The 23,547-nt window shown below is 42.3% G+C and overlaps 1 protein-coding gene across 2 annotated transcripts in view; it reads right to left on the bottom strand.

Annotated features, from left to right (window-relative positions):
• Positions 1 to 418: 418 nt before the first annotated feature.
• ngfra (nerve growth factor receptor a (TNFR superfamily, member 16)) overlaps positions 419 to 23,547 on the bottom strand; it is a 131,752-nt gene continuing 108,623 nt past the window's right edge. For both annotated transcript variants that reach the window (XM_061981321.1, XM_061981320.1), the window contains exons 5-6: positions 20,403 to 20,635; positions 419 to 1,958 (exon numbers count right to left, since the gene is read on the bottom strand). In XM_061981321.1, the coding sequence (XP_061837305.1) occupies positions 1,906 to 1,958; positions 20,403 to 20,635 (286 nt within the window). In that variant the 3' untranslated portion in view covers positions 419 to 1,905. The remainder of the gene's footprint in view (positions 1,959 to 20,402; positions 20,636 to 23,547) is intronic.

Below are 23,547 nucleotides of genomic sequence, written 5' to 3'. Positions count from 1 at the left end.
TCTCACTGAGCAGATTTTATGTTAGAGTGTTTTACTTGTTTTAAGGGTTTTGGTCCTAAATGATCTCAGTAAGATATTACAGCTTGTTGCTGAGATTTATGACCTATATTGAGTAAAACATGCTTGAAATTAGAATATCAACTGATGCAAAGCTGTGTCATCAACACTCACAAGTATAACACTACTTTTTTAAAGTAATAATTTCTTATTTCAAGCATGTAAAAAAAAAAAAATCATGACTTTGACACAATTGTGTCTCATATTAAAACAGATGACAGCCAAATGGACTTTTGCTGTTTTATTTTCAATGAAACAATAGAAAAAAATACGTACTCCTATAGTAGTACAGTTGTTATTAGTGAGAATATACTTATTTTAAGGTATTTTGGGGTTCATTGAGGTTAGCTAATCAGGGACCGAGGACCCTATTGAATTTCTCGCGTTTTATTATTATACCGCCGCCTCTTTCAGCTGTAATTTGACCCCCTTAACATGCTTCAAAACTCACCAAATTGGACACACACGTCAGAAAATTGCGATCTAATCAAAAAACCAAACCCCAAAACTCAAAATTGCGCTCTAGCGCCCCCTAGGAAGAAAAGACAGACAAAACTGCCTTTCAGTCCCAGTAGGAATGTCTTAGAGACATGAAACAAAAACCTCTATGTAGGTCTCACTTAGACCTAGATTTCATACACTGACAACCCCCAGCAAAAATCAACAGGAAGTTTGCAATTCCCCCTTCAAAACAAAAGTTGAGTAAAAACAGTCACCTTTTTTCAAACATTATCTCCTCTGAGCGCGTTTGTCGTGTCGGCTTCAAATTAGCACAGGAGAGAGATTGAACCTTTCTGATTAAAAGTTGATGAAAGAGTTTTAATTACTGCTCAGGTTTGGATTTTATGAGCCCTCAAAGTCGGTCCCGTCCATCACTGCTTGCAGCTTTAATTTGTTTGACTTGTTTTGGAAAGTCTTGACAAGGCAAATTTTCTTGTTCTATTGGCAGATAATTTTGCTTAGTTCAAATAAAATACCCCTAATTTTTGTATTTTTTTTTTTCTTGTTTTTGAACACTGACTTTCTGCAGTGTAACTGTTAGAATTTAATTTCAGCTTTGGTCCTTCAGCGTTTACTCTGAATTTTTGCCGAAATTGCATTTTCTAGTTATGTATATTGCTGGTTTTGGAGATGAAAACAAACAAAATGGCCCCCGCATTATTTTCTTTGTCAGTGTGTGGCCCTCAGTGGAAACAGTTTGAGCACCCCTGGTTTGAACATTCCCCGTGCTGTTGATGAGAACATTTCAGTCTGTAAATGAAGTAGCCTTCTGAGGGCTCGCCGTACTTAATTTTAAGCCCGGCGCCGCGTTCAGGGTCAGCGGCGGCGTCACCGCTGACCTTCTGGAGGCTTCGCTCGCCCTCGGCTGTCGAGTCATGGCGGTGAGTCAGCGCTTTGGTCTCGCGTTGCACACGCAGGAACCCGCTGAGTCAGCTTGACTCCCACCGCAAAATGAAAGGCGACTCGGGGGGGTGAAAAAAGTGAAAACGGATCCCAGAAGAGGGTCATGACGGAGCTGCTGACAGGCACCTGTGTGTTTCAAGGCTAGTTTAAGGGCAAAAAACGGAAATGTGGCGTTCAAAGGTTGGCAGTTAGTAGGAAAAAAGAGCTTTGTGGAATATTCCCTAAGATGCACTTGTATCATCTACAGTTGAGTCCAGGCACGTGTTCTACAGACTCTGCATGCAGGATGAAGAGTCAGGACCGCACCTGCAAAGGAGGTCCGTCGACTTGAAGTCCTTGGGGACAATACACTCCCCCCCACCCCCACCCCCACTCCCACTCCCACTCCCACCCCACAGGACACTCAGGTCCTCGCCACCGTCTTCTTCTTCCTCGTCTTCTTCCTCACGCTTCAGGAGGAGGCGTGACAGGCTGGGGGCCGCCGTCCACCCTCACCACTGCGGAGACAAGAGGGAGAAATGTCAGCTGTTCTTTTTCCGCGCTGATAATTAGAGACACGCTTTATTTTTTTCACAGCGAAACCTTTATGGCGGGTCGGCGGTCACGTTTACTGGAGCTGCCCTTTTAACGGGTCGTTTTATGGTAGAGTTTGATACGGAGCATGGGAGTGTACCGATCTGATATTGATATCAGACAATATTGACTTAGAAGTAAAAAAAATTTTTAACATTTTTGAGTGTGAGTTTATGGAAACTATAGCTGTCCTATCTAGTCTTTGAGCGTGAAATGGAGACTAGAGCTGTCTTAACGCCGAGTCAAACTAGAGCTGTCCTATCTAGCAGAGGTGTGGACTCGAGTCACATGACTTGGACTCGAGTCAGACTCGAGTCATGAATTTGATGACTTTAGACTCGACTTGACAAAATGTAAAAAGACTTGCAACTCGACTTAGACTTTAACATCAATGACTTGTGACTTCACTTGGACTTGAGCCTTTTGAATTGACATGACTTGACATGACTTGCCACTTTCCCCAAAACCCAAAGATGAAAAAGTTATTCGGGAGCGCTCCGTATTTTTCATTGTGTACTTGTCTATCAGCGTTGCGTGTGTCAGCTGGTGTGGTCTCAGTACAACAGCCAATCAAATTACATCTACTTTGTTTTCATCACACAGCATTCATCCAATCAAATTGCAGGACAACCAACGAAGAAGACATGTCCAAACCACACGCCAGTGAACAAAAAATGATACCTAAAATAATTTCGTTTGGGTATAAAAATTACGAGGTGGTCAACACAAAACGGTTTGCAGTATGCAACACATGCGGTTCGAAAATGACTGATGGAGAGGCAACAACTTCCAACTTCGTCCGGCATTTGAAGTTGCACAAAGAACGGTAAGTTTTGAATGTAAGATAACGTTTATTGGCTAAGTAACGTGACTTTTATTTGCTGTGTAGTTAAATCAGTGAGGCTGTAAACTCACTGCTAACGTTATAACGTTATTGCAAACACGGGAATCTGTTGCAGTTCACTACCTTATTCATACTTTTTGTTCAGTGATTTTTTTTAAGTAGGGTTACGTTAGTCAATATATCACACGTAACGTTAGACGGCGGTCAGCAGCACCGCGTATTTTAGCCACCTAAAAAAAGACAAAAATAGTAAAATAAAGGTCAGTTAAAATGTATACTATATTATGAATATGTGTACCGTTTTAGCTAGCTTTCTGACATACTGTTGGTTGTTTACCTCAGTGGTCCCCAACCACCGGGCCGCGGCCCGGTACTGGTCCGTGGATCGTTTGGTATCGGGCCGCACAAGAAATATTTTTTTTTTTTTTTTTTTTAATTAAATCAACATAAAAAACACAAGATACACTTACAAGTAGTGCACCAACCCAAAAAAACTCTCTCCCCCCTTTTGTTCTGGGCATTGAACATGAAGACTCTTCCTTCACTGTTCTGAGTGGCCATGAGAGTCTTGGCAGTGCCTGCCTCCAGTGCTCCAGTGGAGCGAGTTTTCAGCCATGGTGGCATCATACTACGCCCCCATCGTGCACAAATGACTGACAGACTCTTGGCTAATTTGGTCTTTTGCAAATGCAATGCAGCATAGGGCCCTGACATATAAAAAGTACAACTTTTTTGTTATGTTCACGTATATGTCATGTTTTTTCAATGTTAACACTTTTGTACAAATAAGTACATTTGCACTTTATTTTTCAATGTGTTTGTTCTGTAAAGGAATGAGTTAATGTTTAAAATGACTGGTTAATAGTGCTATTATAAAGTGCAATGTCAGCACAATTTTCTTTCCTGCAATTTAAAATGCACTTGTTTTAATAAATAAATACAGCGTTTGAAAAGCATACACAATCTGTGTTAATATATTAGTCTGTGGTTAAAAGGACTTGAAAGGACTCAAACTCAAAATGCAGGACTTAGGACTTGACTTGAGACTTTCCAGTCTTGACTTTGGACTTGACTCGGGGCTTGCCTGTCTTGACTCGGGACTTGACTCGGACTTGAGGGCAAAGACTTGAGACTTACTTGTGACTTGCAAAACAATGACTTGGTCCCACCTCTGCTATCTAGTCTTTGAGCGTGAACAAATGGAAATTAAAGCTCTCCTATCTCTAGTCTTTGAGCATAAAATGATGAAGACAAGAGTTGTCTTATTTAAACTAAAGTAAATATCCATCCATCCATCCATTTTCTACCGCTTATTCCCTTTGGGGTCGCTGGAGCCTATCTCAGCTACAATCGGGCAGAAGGCGGGGTACACCCTGGACAAGTCGCCACCTCATCGCAGGGCCAACACAGATAGACAGACAACATTCACACTCACATTCACACACTAGGGCCAATTTAGTGTTGCCAATCAACCTATCCCCAGGTGCATGTCTTTGGAGGTGGGAGGAAGCCGGAGTACCCGGAGGGAACCCACGCAGTCACGGGGAGGACATGCAAACTCCACACAGAAAGATCTCGAGCCCGGGATTGAACCCAAGACTACTCAGGACCTTCGTATTGTGAGGCAGATGCACTAACCCCTCTTCCACCGTGAAAAGTAAATAAGTAAATACAAATACAAAACTAAATCTTTAAGGAAGAAATGATGGGGACTATAGCTGTGAACCGATGGCGACTGTAACTAACCTGTCTACTCCTAGTCAAACTAGAGCTGTCCTATCTAGTCTTTTAGTGTGAGTTTATGGAGACTATAGCTGTCCAATCTAGTATTTGAGCGTGAACCGATGGCGACTGTAACTAACTTGTCTACTCCTAGTCAAACTAGAGCTGTCCTATCTAGTCTTTTAGTGTGAGGTTATGGAGACTATAGCTGTCCAATCTAGTATTTGAGCGTGAACCGATGGCGACTGCAACTAACTTGTCTACTCCTAGTCAAACTAGAGCTGTCCTATCAAGTCTTTTAGTGTGAGTTTATGGACACTATAGCTGTCCAATCTAGTATTTGAGTGTGAACCGATGGCGACTGTAACTAACTTGTTTACTCCTAGTCAAACTAGAGCTGTCCTATCTAGTCTTTTAGTGTGAGTTTATGGAGACTATAGCTGTCCAATCTAGTATTTGAGCGTGAACCGATGGCAACTGTAACTAACTTGTCTACTCCTAGTCAAACTAGAGCTGTCCTATCTAGTCTTTTAGTGTGAGGTTATGGAGACTATAGCTGTCCAATCTAGTATTTGAGCGTGAACCGATGGCGACTGTAACTAACTTGTTTACTCCTAGTCAAACTAGCGCTGTCCTATCTAGTCTTTTAGTGTGAGTTTATGGAGACTATAGCTGTCCAATCTAGTATTTGAGCGTGAACCGATGGCGACTGTAACTAACCTGTCTACTCCTAGTCAAACTAGAGCTGCCCTATCTAGTCTTTTAGTGTGAGTTTATGGAGACTATAGCTGTCCAATCTAGTCTTTGAGCGTGAACCGATGGCGACTGTAACTAACTTGTCTACTCCTAGTCAAACTACAGCTGTCCTATCTAGTCTTTTAGTGTGAGTTTATAGAGAGAATATAGCTGTCCAATCTAGTATTTGAGTGTGAACCGATGGCGACTGTAACTAACTTGTCTACTCCTAGTCAAACTAGAGCTGCCCTATCTAGTCTTTGAGTGTGAGTTTATGGAGACTATAGCTGTCCAATCTAGTCTTTGAGCGTGAACCGATGGCGACTGTAACTAACTTGTCTACTCCTAGTCAAACTAGAGCTGGCCTATCTAGTCTTTTAGTGTGAGTTTATGGAGACTATAGCTGTCCAATCTAGTCTTTGAGCGTGAACCGATGGCGACTGCAATTAACCTGTCTACTCCTAGTCTAACTAGAGCTGTCCTATCTAGTCTTTGAGCGTGAACAAATGGAAATTAAAGCTCTCCTATCTAGTCTTTGAGCATAAAATGATGACGACAAGAGTTGTCTTGAGTCATATTTAAACTAAAGTAAATAAGTAAATGCAAATACAAAACAAAATCTTTAAGGAAGAAATTATGGGGACTATAGCTGTCCGATCTAGTCTTTGAGCGTGAACCGATGGCGACTGTAACTAACTTGTCTACTCCTAGTCAAACTAGAGCTGTCCTATCTAGTCTTTTAGTGTGAGTTTATGGAGACTATAGCTGTCCAATCTAGTCTTTGAGCGTGAACCGATGGCGACTGCAATTAACCTGTCTACTCCTAGTCTAACTAGAGCTGTCCTATCTAGTCTTTGAGCGTGAACAAATGGAAATTAAAGCTCTCCTATCTAGTCTTTGAGCATAAAATGATGAAGACAAGAGTTGTCTTGAGTCATATTTAAACTAAAGTAAATAAGTAAATACAAATACAAAACAAAATCTTTAAGGAAGAAATTATGGGGACTATAGCTGTCCGATCTAGTCTTTGAGTGTGAACCGATGGCGACTGTAACTAACCTGTCTAATCCTACTCAAACTAGAGCTGCCCTATCTAGTCTTTTAGTGTGAGTTTATGGAGACTATAGCTGTCCAATCTAGTCTTTGAGCGTGAACCGATGGCGACTGTAACTAACTTGTCTACTCCTAGTCAAACTAGAGCTGTCCTATCTAGTCTTTTAGTGTGAGTTTATGGAGACTATAGCTGTCCAATCTAGTCTTTGAGCGTGAACCGATGGCGACTGTAACTAACTTGTCTACTCCTAGTCAAACTAGAGCTGTCCTATCTAGTCTTTTAGTGTGAGTTTATGGAGACTATAGCTGTCCAATCTAGTCTTTGAGCGTGAACCGATGGCGACTGTAACTAACTTGTCTACTCCTAGTCAAACTAGAGCTGTCCTATCAAGTCTTTTAGTGTGAGTTTATGGACACTATAGCTGTCCAATCTAGTATTTGAGTGTGAACCGATGGCGACTGTAACTAACTTGTTTACTCCTAGTCAAACTAGAGCTGTCCTATCTAGTCTTTTAGTGTGAGTTTATGGAGACTATAGCTGTCCAATCTAGTATTTGAGCGTGAACCGATGGCGACTGTAACTAACTTGTTTACTCCTAGTCAAACTAGCGCTGTCCTATCTAGTCTTTTAGTGTGAGTTTATGGAGACTATAGCTGTCCAATCTAGTATTTGAGCGTGAACCGATGGCGACTGTAACTAACTTGTCTACTCCTAGTCAAACTAGAGCTGCCCTATCTAGTCTTTGAGTGTGAGTTTATGGAGACTATAGCTGTCCAATCTAGTCTTTGAGCGTGAACCGATGGCGACTGTAACTAACTTGTCTACTCCTAGTCAAACTAGAGCTGTCCTATCAAGTCTTTTAGTGTGAGTTTATGGACACTATAGCTGTCCAATCTAGTATTTGAGCGTGAACCGATGGCGACTGTAACTAACTTGTTTACTCCTAGTCAAACTAGAGCTGTCTTATCTAGTCTTTTAGTGTGAGTTTATGGAGACTATAGCTGTCCAATCTAGTATTTGAGCGTGAACCGATGGCGACTGTAACTAACTTGTCTACTCCTAGTCAAACTAGAGCTGTCCTACCTAGTCTTTGAGCGTGAACAAATGGAAATTAAAGCTCTCCTATCTAGTCTTTGAGCATAAAATGATGAAGACAAGAGTTGTCTTGAGTCATATTTAAACTAAAGTAAATAAGTAAATACAAACACAAAACAAAATCTTTAAGGAAGAAATTATGGGGACTATAGCTGTCCGATCTAGTCTTTGAGCGTGAACCGATGGCGACTGTAACTAACCTGTCTACTCCTAGTCAAACTAGAGCTGTCCTATCTAGTCTTTGAGTGTGAGTTTATGGAGACTATAGCTGTCCAATCTAGTCTTTGAGCGTGAACCGATGGCGACTGTAACTAACTTGTCTACTCCTAGTCAAACTAGAGCTGTCCTATCAAGTCTTTTAGTGTGAGTTTATGGACACTATAGCTGTCCAATCTAGTCTTTGAGTGTGAACCGATGGCGACTGTAACTAACTTGTCTACTCCTAGTCAAACTAGAGCTGTCCTATCTAGTCTTTGAGCATGAACAAATGGAAATTAAAGCTCTCCTATCTAGTCTTTGAGCATAAAATGATGAAGACAAGAGTTGTCTTGAGTCCTATTTAAACTAAAGTAAATAAGTAAATACAAATACAAAACTAAATCTTTAAGGAAGAATTTATGGGGACTATAGCTGTCCGATCTAGTCTTTGAGCGTGAACCGATGGCGACTGTAACTAACCTGTCTACTCCTAGTCAAACTAGAGCTGCCCTATCTAGTCTTTTAGTGTGAGTTTATGGAGACTATAGCTGTCCAATCTAGTATTTGAGCGTGAACCGATGGCGGCTGTAACTAACTTGTCTACTCCTAGTCAAACTAGAGCTGTCCTATCTAGTCTTTGAGCATAAAATGATGAAGACAAGAGTTGTCTTGAGTCCTATTTAAACTAAAGTAAATAAGTAAATACAAATACAAAACTAAATCTTTAAGGAAGAATTTATGGGGACTATAGCTGTCCGATCTAGTCTTTGAGTGTGAACCGATGGCGACTGTATCTAACCTGTCTACTCCTAGTCAAACTAGAGCTGTCCTATCTAGTCTTATAGTGTGAGTTTATGGAGACTAAAGCTGTCCAACCTAGTCTTTGAGCGTGAACCGATGGCGACTGCAACTAACCTGTCTACTCCTAGTCAAACTAGAGCTGTCCTATCTAGTCTTTTAGTGTGAGTTTATGGAGACTATAGCTGTCCAATCTAGTCTTTGAGCGTGAACCGATGGCGACTGTAACTAACCTGTCTACTCCTAGTCAAACTAGAGCTGCGCTATCTAGTCTTTTAGTGTGAGTTTATGGAGACTATAGCTGTCCAATCTAGTATTTGAGCTTGAACCGATGGCAACTGTAACTAACTTGTCTACTCCTAGTCAAACTAGAGCTGTCCTATCTAGTCTTTTAGTGTGAGTTTATGGAGACTATAGCTGTCCAATCTAGTCTTTGAGCGTGAACCGATGGCGACTGCAATTAACCTGTCTACTCCTAGTCTAACTAGAGCTGTCCTATCTAGTCTTTGAGCGTGAACAAATGGAATTTAAATCTCTCCTATCTAGTCTTTGAGCATAAAATGATGACGACAAGAGTTGTCTTGAGTCATATTTAAACTAAAGTAAATAAGTAAATGCAAATACAAAACAAAATCTTTAAGGAAGAAATTATGGGGACTATAGCTGTCCGATCTAGTCTTTGAGCGTGAACCGATGGCGACTGTAACTAACCTGTCTACTCCTAGTCAAACTAGAGCTGTCCTATCTAGTCTTTGAGTGTGAGTTTATGGAGACTATAGCTGTCCAATCTAGTCTTTGAGCGTGAACCGATGGCGACTGTAACTAACTTGTCTACTCCTAGTCAAACTAGAGCTGTCCTATCTAGTCTTTTAGTGTGAGTTTATGGACACTATAGCTGTCCAATCTAGTATTTGAGCGTGAACCGATGGCGACTGTAACTTACTTGTTTACTCCTAGTCAAACTAGAGCTGTCCTATCTAGTCTTTTAGTGTGAGTTTATGGAGACTATAGCTGTCCAATCTAGTCTTTGAGCGTGAACCGATGGCGACTGTAACTAACTTGTTTACTCCTAGTCAAACTAGAGCTGTCCTATCTAGTCTTTTAGTGTGAGTTTATGGAGACTATTGCTGTCCAATCTAGTATTTGAGCGTGAACCGATGGCGACTGTAACTAACTTGTCTACTCCTAGTCAAACTAGAGCTGCCCTATCTAGTCTTTTAGTGTGAGGTTATGGAGACTATAGCTGTCCAATCTAGTATTTGAGCGTGAACCGATGGCGACTGTAACTAACTTGTTTACTCCTAGTCAAACTAGCGCTGTCCTATCTAGTCTTTTAGTGTGAGTTTATGGAGACTATAGCTGTCCAATCTAGTATTTGAGCGTGAACCGATGGCGACTGTAACTAACTTGTCTACTCCTAGTCAAACTAGAGCTGCCCTATCTAGTCTTTGAGCGTGAACAAATGGAAATTAAAGCTCTCCTATCTAGTCTTTGAGCATAAAATGATGAAGACAAGAGTTGTCTTGAGTCATATTTAAACTAAAGTAAATAAGTAAATACAAATACAAAACAAAATCTTTAAGGAAGAAATTATGGGGACTATAGCTGTCCGATCTAGTCTTTGAGCGTGAACCGATGGCGACTGTATCTAACCTGTCTACTCCTAGTCAAACTAGAGCTGTCCTATCTAGTCTTTTAGTGTGAGTTTATGGAGACTATAGCTGTCCAATCTAGTCTTTGAGCGTGAACCGATGGCGACTGTAACTAACCTGTCTACTCCTAGTCAAACTAGAGCTGTCCTATCTAGTCTTTTAGTGTGAGTTTATGGAGACTATAGCTGTCCAATAAGAGTCAAGTTTCTCCTAAGGTGGTACTTGGTGGTTAAAAAGTTTGAGAACCACTTATTTTGAGCGTCCTTGTCGCCCGTCAGGGACACTGGGAATCCTGAAGGGGGCGCTGTGAGTTATCAAAACTGCTGAAGTAAGTGGCGTCGTTAGCGGAAGGACGTTTTTCCCACAAACCTCTTAACCTGCTGCCAATTGAGTCGATGCCATGGAAACGCCTCAGGAATGAAGAAGAATTTCTGAGGCGAGACCCCCCCCTTCCGCCCCTACTCCAGCTGACTGGTAGGCGTTTATCAATGGAAGCTTGTGCCAAAGAAAAGCTGCACAAACCTTTATTGTGAAGGCTGCTCTTGTTTACTTTCACTCTCCCCCATCACCATCACACCTGCAAAACGCTCTGCAGCCAATCCGATGAAGCCCCATCGCAGCGCAACAATCTCTGTCATAACAGCATGTCAGGGAACAATACAAGCCGCCTGCAACACGCAATCAAAGAGAAGCTCTGCTGCCCTTTCTTCCCGTCGCACTTTTCCTCTCGACAATGTGACATTCTCGAATCCCCGATTGGCTTGTGGCGCCACAACAAAGCCTCCGAATGGGCTCAGGGAGAATAAAAATGTCGAGATTAAACATTGCCGTGCAGCGTTGTGATGAAAGCGCCACATCATTTATCCATACTGTAATATTCTTACACTTGTGTAACTCATGTTTCACAATATTACTTCCTTGTGTGTATCCGCCAGAGGTGGGACCAAGTCATTGTTTTGCAAGTCACAAGTAAGTCTCAAGTCTTTGCCCTCAAGTCCGAGTCAAGTCCCGAGTCAAGACAGGCAAGCCCCGAGTCAAGTCCAAAGTCAAGACTGGAAAGTCTCAAGTCAAGTCCTAAGTCCTGCATTTTGAGTTTCGAGTCCTTTCAAGTCCTTTTAACCACAGACTAATATATTAACACAGATTGTGTATGCTTTTCAAACGCTGTATTTATTTATTAAAACAAGTGCGTTTTAAATTGCAGGAAAGAAAATTGTGCTGACATTGCACTTTATAATAGCACTATTAACCAGTCATTTTAAACATTAACTCATTCCTTTACAGAACAAACACATTGAAAAATAAAGTGCAAATGTACTTATTTGTACAAAAGTGTTAACATTGAAAAAACATGACATATACGTGAACATAACAAAAAAGTTGTACTTTTTATATGTCAGGGCCCTATGCTGCATTGCATTTGCAAAAGACCAAATTAGCCAAGAGTCTGTCAGTCATTTGTGCACGATGGGGGCGTAGTATGATGCCACCATGGCTGAAAACTCGCTCCACTGGAGCACTGGAGGCAGGCACTGCCAAGACTCTCATGGCCACTCGGAACAGTGAAGGAAGAGTCTTCATGTTCAATGCCCAGAACAAAATGGGGGAGAGAGTTGTTTTGGGTTGGTGCACTACTTGTAAGTGTATCTTGTGTTTTTTATGTTGATTTAATTAAAAAAAGGAAAAAAATATATATATTTCTTGTGCGGCCCGATACCAATCGATCCACGGACCAGTACCGGGCCGCGGCCCGGTGGTTGGGGACCACTGAGGTAAACAACCAACAGTATGTCAGAAAGCTAGCTAAAACGGTACACATATTCATAATATAGTATACATTTTAACTGACCTTTATTTTACTATTTTTGTCTTGTTTTAGGTGGCTAAAATACGCGGTGCTGCTGACCGCCGTCTAACGTTACGTGTGATATATTGACTAACGTAACCCTGCTTAAAAAAAATCACTGAACAAAAAGTATGAATAAGGTAGTGAACTGCAACAGATTCCCGTGTTTGCAATAACGTTATAACGTTAGCAGTGAGTTTACAGCCTCACTGATTTAACTACACAGCAAATAAAAGTCACGTTACTTAGCCAATAAACGTTATCTTTCATTCAAAACTTACCGTTCTTTGTGCAACTTCAAATGCCGGACGAAGTTGGAAGTTGTTGCCTCTCCATCAGTAATTTTGGAACCGCATGTGTTGCATACTGCAAACCGTTTTGTGTTGACCACCTCGTAATTTTTATACCCAAACAAAATTATTTTAGGTATCATTTTTTGTTCACTGGCGTGTGGTTTGGACATGTCTTCTTCGTTGGTTGTCCTGCAATTTGATTGGATGAATGCTGTGTGATGAAAACAAAGTAGATCTAATTTGATTGGCTGTTGTACTGAGAGCACACCAGCTGACACACGCAACGCTGATAGACAAGTACACAATGAAAAATACGGAGCGCTCCCGAATAACTTTTTCATCTTTGGGTTTTGGGGAAAGTAGCAAGTCATGTCAAGTCATGTCAATTCAAAAGGCTCAAGTCCAAGTGAAGTCACAAGTCATTGATGTTAAAGTCTAAGTCGAGTTGCAAGTCTTTTTACATTTTGTCAAGTCGAGTCTAAAGTCATCAAATTCATGACTCAAGTCTGACTCGAGTCCAAGTCATGTGACTCGAGTCCACACCTCTGGTATCCGCGCATCCCCGCCCTCACCCACAGAGACAAAGACAGTGGAGACTATAGGGCTGGGTGAAAACTGTAGTTGTGTCAAAAAATTTTTGTAAAAATTCAAATAAATCGCGATTCTTAATTGTAACGATTTTTAATTGATTAAAATAAATTAGAAATATATATATTTTTTTTTTAATCTGTCCTGTCCAGTCACTTTATTAAATATTTGGGTAGAATTTTATTAAAATATACTTTTTAAGTAATATAGAAAATTATCAGAGCTGTTGTATCTATTTCACGGAGGAATGTAGTTAATCCTAGATCTGGCACCCAATGTTATTAAAAAAACGTATTGATTTTGAAACGAGAATCAATTGGAATCGTTACCCCCAAGAATCGAATCTAATCCTGTGGTGCCCAAAGATTCACAGCCCTAGAAAACGCCATAAGGGTATAAGTGTTTCATTTTATATAAGTCGATATCGATAATTAGCAGCACGGTGGTGGAGGGGTTAGTGCATCTGCCTCACAATACAAAGGTCCTGGGTTCAATCCTGCGCATACTTGCCAACCTTGAGACCTCCGATTTCGGGAGGTGGGGGGGTGGTTGGGGGGGGCGTGGTTAAGAGGGGAGGAGTATATTTACAGCTAGAATTAAACAAGTCAAGTATTTCATGTGTGTGTATATATATATATATATATATATATATATATATATATATATATATAAAAGAAATACTTGACTTTCAATGAATTCTAGATATATATATATATATATATATATATATATATATATATATATATTTTATTATATATATATATATATATATATATATATATATATATATATATATATATATATATATACATATATATATATATAAATAAGAGAAATACTTGAATTTCAGTGTTCATTAATTTACACATATATATATATATATATATATATATATATATATATATATATATATATATATAAGAGAAATACTTGAATTTCAGTGTTCATTAATTTACACATATACACACACACATAACACTCATCTACTCATTGTTGAGTTAAGGGTTGAATTGTCCATCCTTGTTCTATTCTCTGTCACTAGTTTTCTAGAAGGCGGACGAGGCGGGGTGTCGGTGCGGTGGGCGCGGTGGTGACCCTGGACGTGCGTCGGGCCCTCCTCGCGGATCGCCTCAGCTACGGCTCCCGGTGGGGCCCTCTCGGGGGAAGGGGCCTCGGTCCCGGACCCCGGCGAGGCGTCCCTTCTCCGCTCAGTAAAAGTGTCCATCTCTTTTTTTTTTTTCCTTCTGTTGTGGCATATGCAGCAGGTGCCTGCTCGTTTTTCGTATGTGGGTAACAACATTCAACTATGTATATATATTTCCGAATTGGTTTAGCTGCCACCCGCCTGAATCTATTTAAAATCTTTTTTTTTTTTTTTTCAACCGCCCGACCCGACCCGACCCGCGGATAAAATCAAATTTTTTTTAATTTCATCCGCCCGATCCGCGGATAATCCGCGGACTCCGCGGTTGTGCCCGCAAACCGCGCATCTCTAATATATATATATATATATATATAGATATATGAGACTTCGCCTCAGACTACGACTCAATCACAAGCAACGAAAGAAACATCATCATCCACGCAAAAAACTCCATTCTCATCCACAACAGTACACCATGGCAAAAAAAGAACAATGCAACATTTGACGTCACTATGGGAAGTTTTGACGGAGCAGAAACGTGTGAACTCGTTGGGAGTTTCCTCCTCTCCCAGCTCGCTAGCCTCAATCTGAACCTTGGTATTTACCGTGATGACGGACTGGCAGTGTGTCGCGCCTCACCAAGGAGCAGCGAGAATACCAAGAAGCGCATATGCCAAATTTTCAAAGAGAACGGCCTACGGATCACGATTGAAGCCAACAAGCAAACCGTCAACTTCCTTGACGTCACTTTCAACCTGAGAAATAACAGCTACCAACCATTCACGAAACCCAACACAACACTCCAATACGTGCACCATGACAGCAACCACCCACCCACCACCACGAAAAGAATACCTACCGGAATCAATAAAAGGCTATCGATGCTGTCATCTAGCAAAGCTGAATTTGACCAAGCAACCCCCCCGTACCAAAAAGCCCTTGATGAAAGCGGATACAATTTCACCCTCACCTATGAACCCATGCCAGGAAACTAGCCAAAATAGAACAGAAAACGGAACGACATCATCTGGTACAACCCCCCATACAGCAAAAACGTCTCAACGAACATTGGACACAAATTCCTCAATCTGATTGACAAACACTTTCCCAAAGACAACATCCTAAGAAAAGTATTCAACAAGAACAACATTAAATTGAGCTACAGCTGCATGAACAATATACGACAAATCATCTCAAACCACAACAAAACAATTGCAAATGAGCCGTCGGCCCTCAGACAGAGCGACTCCAAAACCAACAAAGGATGTAATTGTCGAAAGAAACCTGATTGCCCTCTCAACGGGGGGTGCTTACAAACATCAGTTGTCTACCAATCTAAGGTAATACGCAAGGACATTAACACATCCGACACATATGTAGGATTAACCGAGGGAGAATTCAAAACCAGATGGAACAATCACAAGGCTTCTTTCAGGAACAAAAACCTGCGAAATACCACAGAACTCAGCAAACACATTTGGGACCTCAAAGACAATAATGTTGAATATTCAATAACATGGCAAATTCTTGCATCCAGCACACCTTACAATAGTGGTAATAAAAGATGCAACCTATGCTTGAAAGAGAAACTGTTTATTATTTACCGTCCAGACCTGTCATCCCTCAACAAGCGCAGCGAAATTGTCACAGCATGCCGCCATAGACGGAAACACCTCCTAGGTAACACATGAGCCAATCACCACGCCCCTAGGCCAGCCTGTACCCACCCACTCTGTGCCCTATATAAACCATGGTATGTGAATGCTCCCATTAAAATCTCCTGATGATTGAGGGTACCCCCCCTCATGAAACAGGCCTGTAGAGATTAAATAGTCTTGTGATTTTTTTTCCCACACATACATATATATATATATATATATATATATATATATATATATATATATATATATATATACTGCGAAGATTATTTTGCCTCAACAGCTTCCAAGACAGGATGACTCAACCATCAGTTCCACACACGCCAGAAGAATCAATTATTATTACTGTACTCACCACTGCATTATACTGGGAGGGGGGGCTAGAAAGCCATTAGACGGTGCTGTGGTACCTAATGTTGTGGCCAGTAAGTGTTTGGCCCCTCAGCGATGACTCATGGGGACGAATACCTTCTGTGCAAATAAGGAATATGACTTGTTTACTGCGTGGGAGCTTCCTTTGACTTTTTTCTAACGCTAATTAGCATGTGCTAAACACCGCGGCCTGCGTCCCGTCGACTGACACCCGCTAATGAGGCGCTCGGCTCAGGAGGATTAGGAGGACGCCTATTATCGTAAACGAAGCGAGGCTGGCTGAGCTGCTTTTAATGAAAGTTTCATATTCATTAGGCTTTAAAAGGCTTTGGAAAGAAATGTTCTTTGCGGGAAAGACAATGGCGGCTCAGGCGCGATCGTTTATCAGCGATTGTGGCACAAAGCGTCGAGGTCTTCAGCGTAGATGACGGTGTTTGGCGGTGGAATGGTAGGGGAGAGATATCAGATTGATCTTCGTGAAGCACTCGAAGTGCGGATGAAGACTGGAATCTACACACTTTCAAAGGAGCACAAGCTTAAAGCCATCATCCTAGTATGAGAAATGTTTGGCTGCTGAGCGTCTCATACTGACTTTGACTGACACATATGTGCATGAGTGCTGCCAGCATTGGGGAGCTGTGGTTCAGTTAGTGAAAGAAGGTGACTGCGTGGCAGTTTTCCAACATGATAAGTAGCACTGACAGGAGGAAAGGAAAAAGGAAGGAAGGGAGAGAATGGAAGGATGGAACAAGGAAAGAGAGCATGGGAGGAAAGAAGGAAGGACGGAAAAGATTATGGAAGGAAAGAAGGAAGGAAAGAAGGGAGCATGGGAGGAAGGAAGGAAGAGAGCATGGGAGGAAAGACGGAAGGACGGAAGAGAGCATGGGAGGAAAGAAAGGAGCATGGGAGGAAAGAAGGAAGGAAGGAAGAGAGCATGAGACAAAAAAAGGAAGCTAGAGAGCAAGGGAAGAAAGAAGAAAGGACAAAAGAGAGCATGGGAGGAAAGAAGGAAGGACGGAACAGAGCATGGGAGGAAAGAAGGAAGGAAGGAAGGAAGAGAGCATGAGACAAAAAAAGGAAGCTAGAGAGCAAGGGAAGAAAGAAGAAAGGACAAAAGAGAGCATGGGAGGAAAGAAGGAAGGACGGAACAGAGCATGGGAGGAAAGAAGGAAGGAAGGAAGGAAGAGAGCATGGGACAAAAAAAGGAAGCTAGAGAGCAAGGGAAGAAAGAAGAAAGGATGAAAGAGAGCATGGGAGGAAAGAAGGAAGGAAGCAAGAGAGCATGGGAGGAAGGAAGGAAGAGAGCATGGGAGGAAAAACAGAAGAAAGGAAAAGAGCATGGGAGGAAAGAAGGAAGGAAGCAAGAGAGCATGGGAGGAAGGACGGAAGAGAGCATGGGAGAAAAGAAGAAAGGAATGAAGGGGGCATGGGAGGAAAGGAGGAAGGAAGAGAGCATGGGAGGAAATAAGAAAGGAAAGAAGGGAGCATGAGAGGAAATAAGGAAGGAAGAGAGCATGGGAGGAAAGAAGAAAGGCCAGAAGAGAGCATGGGAGGAAAGAAGAAAGGAAAGAAGGCAGCATGGGAGGAAAAAGGGAAGGAAGAGAGCATGGGAGGATAGAAGGGAGCATGGGAGGAGAGAAGGAAGGACGGAAGAGAGCATGGGAGGAAAGAAGAAAGGAAAGGAGGCAGCATGGCAGGAAAAGGGGAAGGAAGAGAGCATGGGAGGAAATAAGAAAGGAAAGAAGGGAGCATGGGAGGAAATAAGGAAGGAAGAGAGCATGGGAGGAAAGAAGGAAGGCCAGAAGAGAGCATGGGAGGAAAGAAGAAAGGAAAGAAGGCAGCATGGGAGGAAAGAAAGAAGGACGAAAGAGAGCATGGGAGGAAATAAGAAAGGAAAGAAGCATGGGAGGAAATAAGGAAGGAAGAGAGCAAAGGAGGAAAGAAGGAAGGCCAGAAGAGAGCATGGGAGGAAAGAAGAAAGGAAAGAAGGCAGCTTGGGAGGAAAAAGGGAAGGAAGAGAGCATGGGAGGATAGAAGGGAGCATGGGAGGAGAGAAGGAAGGACGAAAGAGAGCATGGGAGGAAATAAGAAAGGAAAGAAGGGAGCATGGGAGGAAATAACAAAGGAAAGAAGGTAGAATGGGAGGAAAGAAGGAAGGACGGAAGAGAGCATGGGAGGAAATAAGAAAGGAAAGAAGGGAGCATGGGAGGAAATAAGGAAGGAAGAGAGCATGGGAGGAAAGAAGGAAGGCCAGAAGAGAGCATGGGAGGAAATAAGAAAGGAAAGAAGGGAGAATGGGAGGAAAGAAGGAAGGACGGAAGAGAGCATGGGAGGAAATAAGAAAGGAAAGAAGGGAGCATGGGAGGAAATAAGGAAGGAAGAGAGCATGGGAGGAAATAAGAAAGGAAAGAAGGTAGAATGGGAGGAAAGAAGGAAGGACGGAAGAGAGCATGGGAGGAAATAAGAAAGGAAAGAAGGGAGCATGGGAGGAAATAAGGAAGGAAGAGAGCATGGGAGGAAAGAAGGAAGGCCAGAAGAGAGCATGGGAGGAAAGAAGAAAGGAAAGAAGGCAGCATGGGAGGAAATAGGGAAGAAAGAGAGCATGGGAGGATAGAAGGGAGCATGGGAGGAAAGAAGGAAGGATGGAAGAGAGCGTGGGAGGAAAAAGGGAAGGAAGGGAGCATGGGAGGAAAGAAGGAAGGACTGAAGAGAGCATGGGAGGAAAGAAGGGAGCGTGGGAGAAATTAAGGAAGGATGGAAGAGAGCATGGGAGAAAAGAAGAAAGGAAAGAAGGGGGCATGGGTGGAAAGAAGGAAGAAATTATGAGAGCATGGGAGGAAAAAAGGAAGGAAGGAAAAGAGCATGGAAGGAAAGAAAGAAGGAAGGAAAAGAGCATGGGAGGAAAGAAGGAAGGAAGGAAGCAAGACAGCATGGGAGGAAGGAAGGGAGCATATGAGAAATGAAGGAAGGAAGACAGCATGGGAGGAAAGAAGGAAGGAAGGGATTAAAGAAGGAGGGGTGCATGGGAGAAAGGAAGGAAGGAGAAAGGGGAGCGTGGGAGGAAGGCAGGAAGCTAACTTTGGAGGAAGGAAGGAAGAGAGCATGGGAGGTGGTAAGGAAGGAAGAGAGCAAGGAAGGAAAAAGGGAAGAAGGAAGGACAAAAGCATGAGAGAAAAGCAGGAAGGAAAGAAAGAAGTCAGCATGGGAGGAAGGAAGGGAGAGAGCAGGGGAGGAAGGAGGGAAGCATGAGAGGAAAGCAGGAAGGGAAGAAGGAAGAGATCATTGGAGGAAGGAAGGAAGAAATCATGAGAGGAAAGCAGGAAGGGAATAAGGAAGTGAGCATGCGAGGAATGAAAGAAGAGAGCATGGGAGGAAGGAAAAAAGAAAGGAAGGAAGAGAGCATTGGAGGAAGTAAGGAAGAGGGCATGGGAGGAAATAAGGAAGGAAGGAAAAGAGCATAAAAAGAAGAGAGTGTGGAAGGAAGGAAGGAAGGAAGGAAAATGGGAAGAAGGAAGGAAGAAAGCATGAGAGAAAAGCAGGAAGGAAAGAAAGAAGTGAGCATGCGAGGAAGGAAGGGAGAGAGCATGGGAGGAAGGAAGGGAGAGAGCATGGGAGGAAGGAAGGAAAGAAGCATGAGAGAAAAGCAGGAAGGGAAGAAGGAAGAGATCATTGGAGGAAAAAGGAAAGGAAGGAAGGAAGAAATCATGAGAGGAGAGCAGGAAGGGAATAAGGAAATGAGCATGGGAGGAAGGAAGGAAGAGAGCAGGAGAAAAAAGAAGGAAGTAAGGAAGGTGTTCAGCAGTGATGTCATCATTGAGGAGTGGAAGAAGATTCTAGAAGCAACATGTGTAGTTCTAGTTCTTAGTCCAAGAGGATTAAAGAAATGCTCAACAACGACTATAATTATATAAATAACATACATCCATATTAAATAAATAACAGTATATGGGGACGGTGTGGCGTGGTTGGGAGAGTGGCCGTGCCAGCAACCTGAGGGTTCCTGGTTCAATCCCCACTTTCTACCAACCTCCCCACGTCCGTTGTGTCCTTGAGCAAGACACTTCACCCTTGCTCCTGATGGGTCGTGGTTAGGGCCTTGCATTGCAGCTTCCACCATCAGTGTGTGAATGTGTGTGTGAATGGGTGAATGTGGTAATACTGTCAAAGTACCTTGAAGGTAGAAATGTGCTATACAAGTATAACCCATTTACACTAAATATTCTCATTTGTTTGACACTTGTGTTGTCAAATTGTGTGTTGACTCATTTTCAGTAAAGCTATACAAGCTGCACACGGACTACTCTAAAGTGACACAGCATTGTCCCTTGACAAGACATAATAACATGCTTAAGGCAACAATGGAGCTCACCTATCTGTTCATGTGTGCGCGAGCGAGGCGGCACAGCCTGGATGTCCGCCTGAGCCTGATGTTGTTGCTGTTGTTGTTGTTGATGTTGTTCCTGAAGACTTTGACTGTCCACCGAGATGCCGCTGTCACTGTGCAGCTTCTCGCCCTCGGGCGTCACCGTCTGATTGTTTGTTGCCGCCGCCGCCGCCGCGCGGTTGTTAGCCGCCTGTTTGTTCTGCTTGCAGCTGTTCCACCTGTGGACAGGTGCGACTGTTACTGAGAGACAACAATATTTTTATTGGCGTTTTTATCCGGCTTCGCTAGACACGGGACATACTTTGTAGGACGACGGGACAAAGATTGTATGGTGATGAAAAAAGGACTTTGTGATTACAGTACTTCGAGCTGTTTATTTTCCCCACGTGTGTTATTTTCGTTGCCATGGCAACCCCTTCCCATCACCATGTGGGTCATTAGGACATGCGATGTATGTAAGGCGTTCGACAAGTGTTATTATAGGAATAATCATGTTGTTTACGTACAGTACGAGGACATGTTTGCCTAACTCGTCCTCCCCGAGGCTTGTTTGCCTGCAGCCATTTGGTTTTTGCTTCGACCCGTAATGTGTTGACACTAAAACACTTTGTTGAAACTGCACATTTGTGTGTTGGTTTGTGTGTGTGTGTGTGTATATACATTGAAGTCTGGAGTAAAGTTAACACAATCAAGTATTTGGGTTAACTGCTAATTCAGGGTTTTGATCTCGGGGGCCCAACTTTCCACTACACCACTTATCACCAGGAAAGATGAGGTCAATAAAGACAATATAACATGCATCCATAAACCATACTTGCCAACCTTGAGACCTCCAATTTCGGGGGGTGGGTGCGGGGGGCGTGGTTGGGGCGGGGTCGTGTTTGGGGGCGTGGTTAAGAGGGGAGGAGTATATTTACAGCTAGAATTCACCAAGTATTTCATATATATATATATATATATATATATATATATCCCCGCGACCCCGAAGGGAATAAGCGGTAGTAAATGGATGGATGGATGGATGGATATATATATATTTATATATATATATATATATATATATATATATATATATATATATATATATATATATATATATATATATATATATGTATGTGTGGGGGAAAAAAATCACAAGACTATTTCATCTCTACAGGCCTGTTTCATGAGGGGGGGTACCCTCAATCGTCAGGAGATTTTAATGGGAGCATTCGCATACCATGGTTTATATAGGGCACAGAGTGGGTGGGTACAGGCTGGCCTAGGGGCGTGGTGATTGGTTCATGTGTTACCTAGGAGGTGTTTCCGTCTATGGCGGCATGTTGTTACAATTTCGCTGCGCTTGTTGAGGGATGACAGGTCTGGACGGTAGATAATAAACAGTTTCTCTTTCAAGCATAGGTTGCATCTTTTATTACCACTATTGTAAGGTGTGCTGGATGCAAGAATTTGCCATGTTATTGAATATTCAACATTATTGTCTTTGAGGTCCCAAATGTGTTTGCTGAGTTCTGTGGTATTTCGCAGGTTTTTGTTCCTGAAAGAAGCCTTGTGGTTGTTCCATCTGGTTTTGAATTCACCCTCGGTTAATCCTACATATGTGTCGGATGTGTTAATGTCCTTGCGTATTACCTTAGATTGGTAGACAACTGATGTTTGTAAGCATCCCCCGTTGAGGGGGCAATCAGGTTTCTTTCGACAGTTACATGCTTTGTTGGTTTTGGAGTCGTTCTGACTGGGGGTCGACGGCTCATTTGCAATTGTTTTGTTGTGGTTTGAGATGATTTGTCGTATATTGTTCATGCAGCTGTAGCTCAATTTGATGTTGTTCTTGTTGAATACTTTTCTTAGGTTGTTGCCTTTGGGAAAGTGTTTGTCAATCAGGTTGAGGAATTTGTGTCCAATGTTCGTTGAGACGTTTTTGCTGTATGGGGGGTTGTACCAGATGATGCCGTTTCGTTTTCTGTTCTTTTTTGGCTGGTTTCCTGGCGTGGGTTCATAGGTGAGGGTGAAATTGTATCCGCTTTCATCAAGGGCTTTTTGGTACGGGGGGGTTGCTTGGTCAAATTCAGCTTTGCTAGATGACAGCATCGATAGCCTTTTATTGATTCCGGTAGGTATTCTTTTCGTGGTGGTGGGTGGATGGTTGCTGTCATGGTGCACGTATTGGAGTGTTGTGTTGGGTTTCGTGAATGGTTGGTAGCTGTTATTTCTCAGGTTGAAAGTGACGTCAAGAAAGTTGACGGTTTGCTTGTTGGCTTCAATCGTGATCCGTAGGCCGTTCTCTTTGAAAATTTGGCATATGCGCTTCTTGGTATTCTCGCTGCTCCTTGGCGAGGCGCGACACACTGCCAGTCCGTCATCACGGTAAATACCAAGGTTCAGATTGAGGCTAGCGAGCTGGGAGATATATATATATATATATGAATAAAATAAATACTTGAATTTCAGTGTTCATTTATTTACACATATACACACACATAACACTCATCTACTCATTGTTGAGTTAAGGGTTGAATTGTCCATCCTTGTTCTATTCTCTGTCACTATCTTTCTAACCATGCCGAACACCCTCTCTGATGATGCATTGCTGTGTGGCACGCACAAAAGTGCTTTCATCAAATGCACTAGATGGCAGTATTGTCCTGTTTAAGAGTGTCACAACATTGCTGTTTACGGCAGACGGACTGCTTTACTGTAGACGTTCTTTATATTGTGGGAAAGCGGACTCAGGTCCGCATGGAGCTGGAGGTGGCGTGGCCTCCAGCTCCGCCTGAATTTCGGGAGATTTTCGGGAGAAAATTTGTCCCGGGAGGTTTTCGGGAGAGGCGCTGAATTTCGGGAGTCTCCCGGAAAATCCGGGAGGGTTGGCAAGTATGCCATAAACCTGGATGCATATGCAAAAGTGAAATATATTTATCTGTACAGTAATCTATTTATTTGAATCTGCACCTTATTGCTTTTTTATCCTGCACTACCATGAACTAATGCAACGAAATGTTGTTCTTATCTGTACTGTAAAGTTCACATTTGAATGACAATAAAAAGGAAGTCTAAGTCTAATATTCAGTAATTATATGTAATCTACTTAGTTTAACAAGATAAACCTTGCCACATGATATGAAAGCGC

The sequence above is a fragment of the Nerophis lumbriciformis genome, linkage group LG24, assembly GCF_033978685.3.
Source record: "Nerophis lumbriciformis linkage group LG24, RoL_Nlum_v2.1, whole genome shotgun sequence".
Classification (NCBI taxonomy): domain Eukaryota; kingdom Metazoa; phylum Chordata; class Actinopteri; order Syngnathiformes; family Syngnathidae; genus Nerophis; species Nerophis lumbriciformis.
The sequence above is the reverse complement of the archived record's forward strand: the minus strand, read 5'-3'. Positions and strand labels throughout refer to the sequence as shown.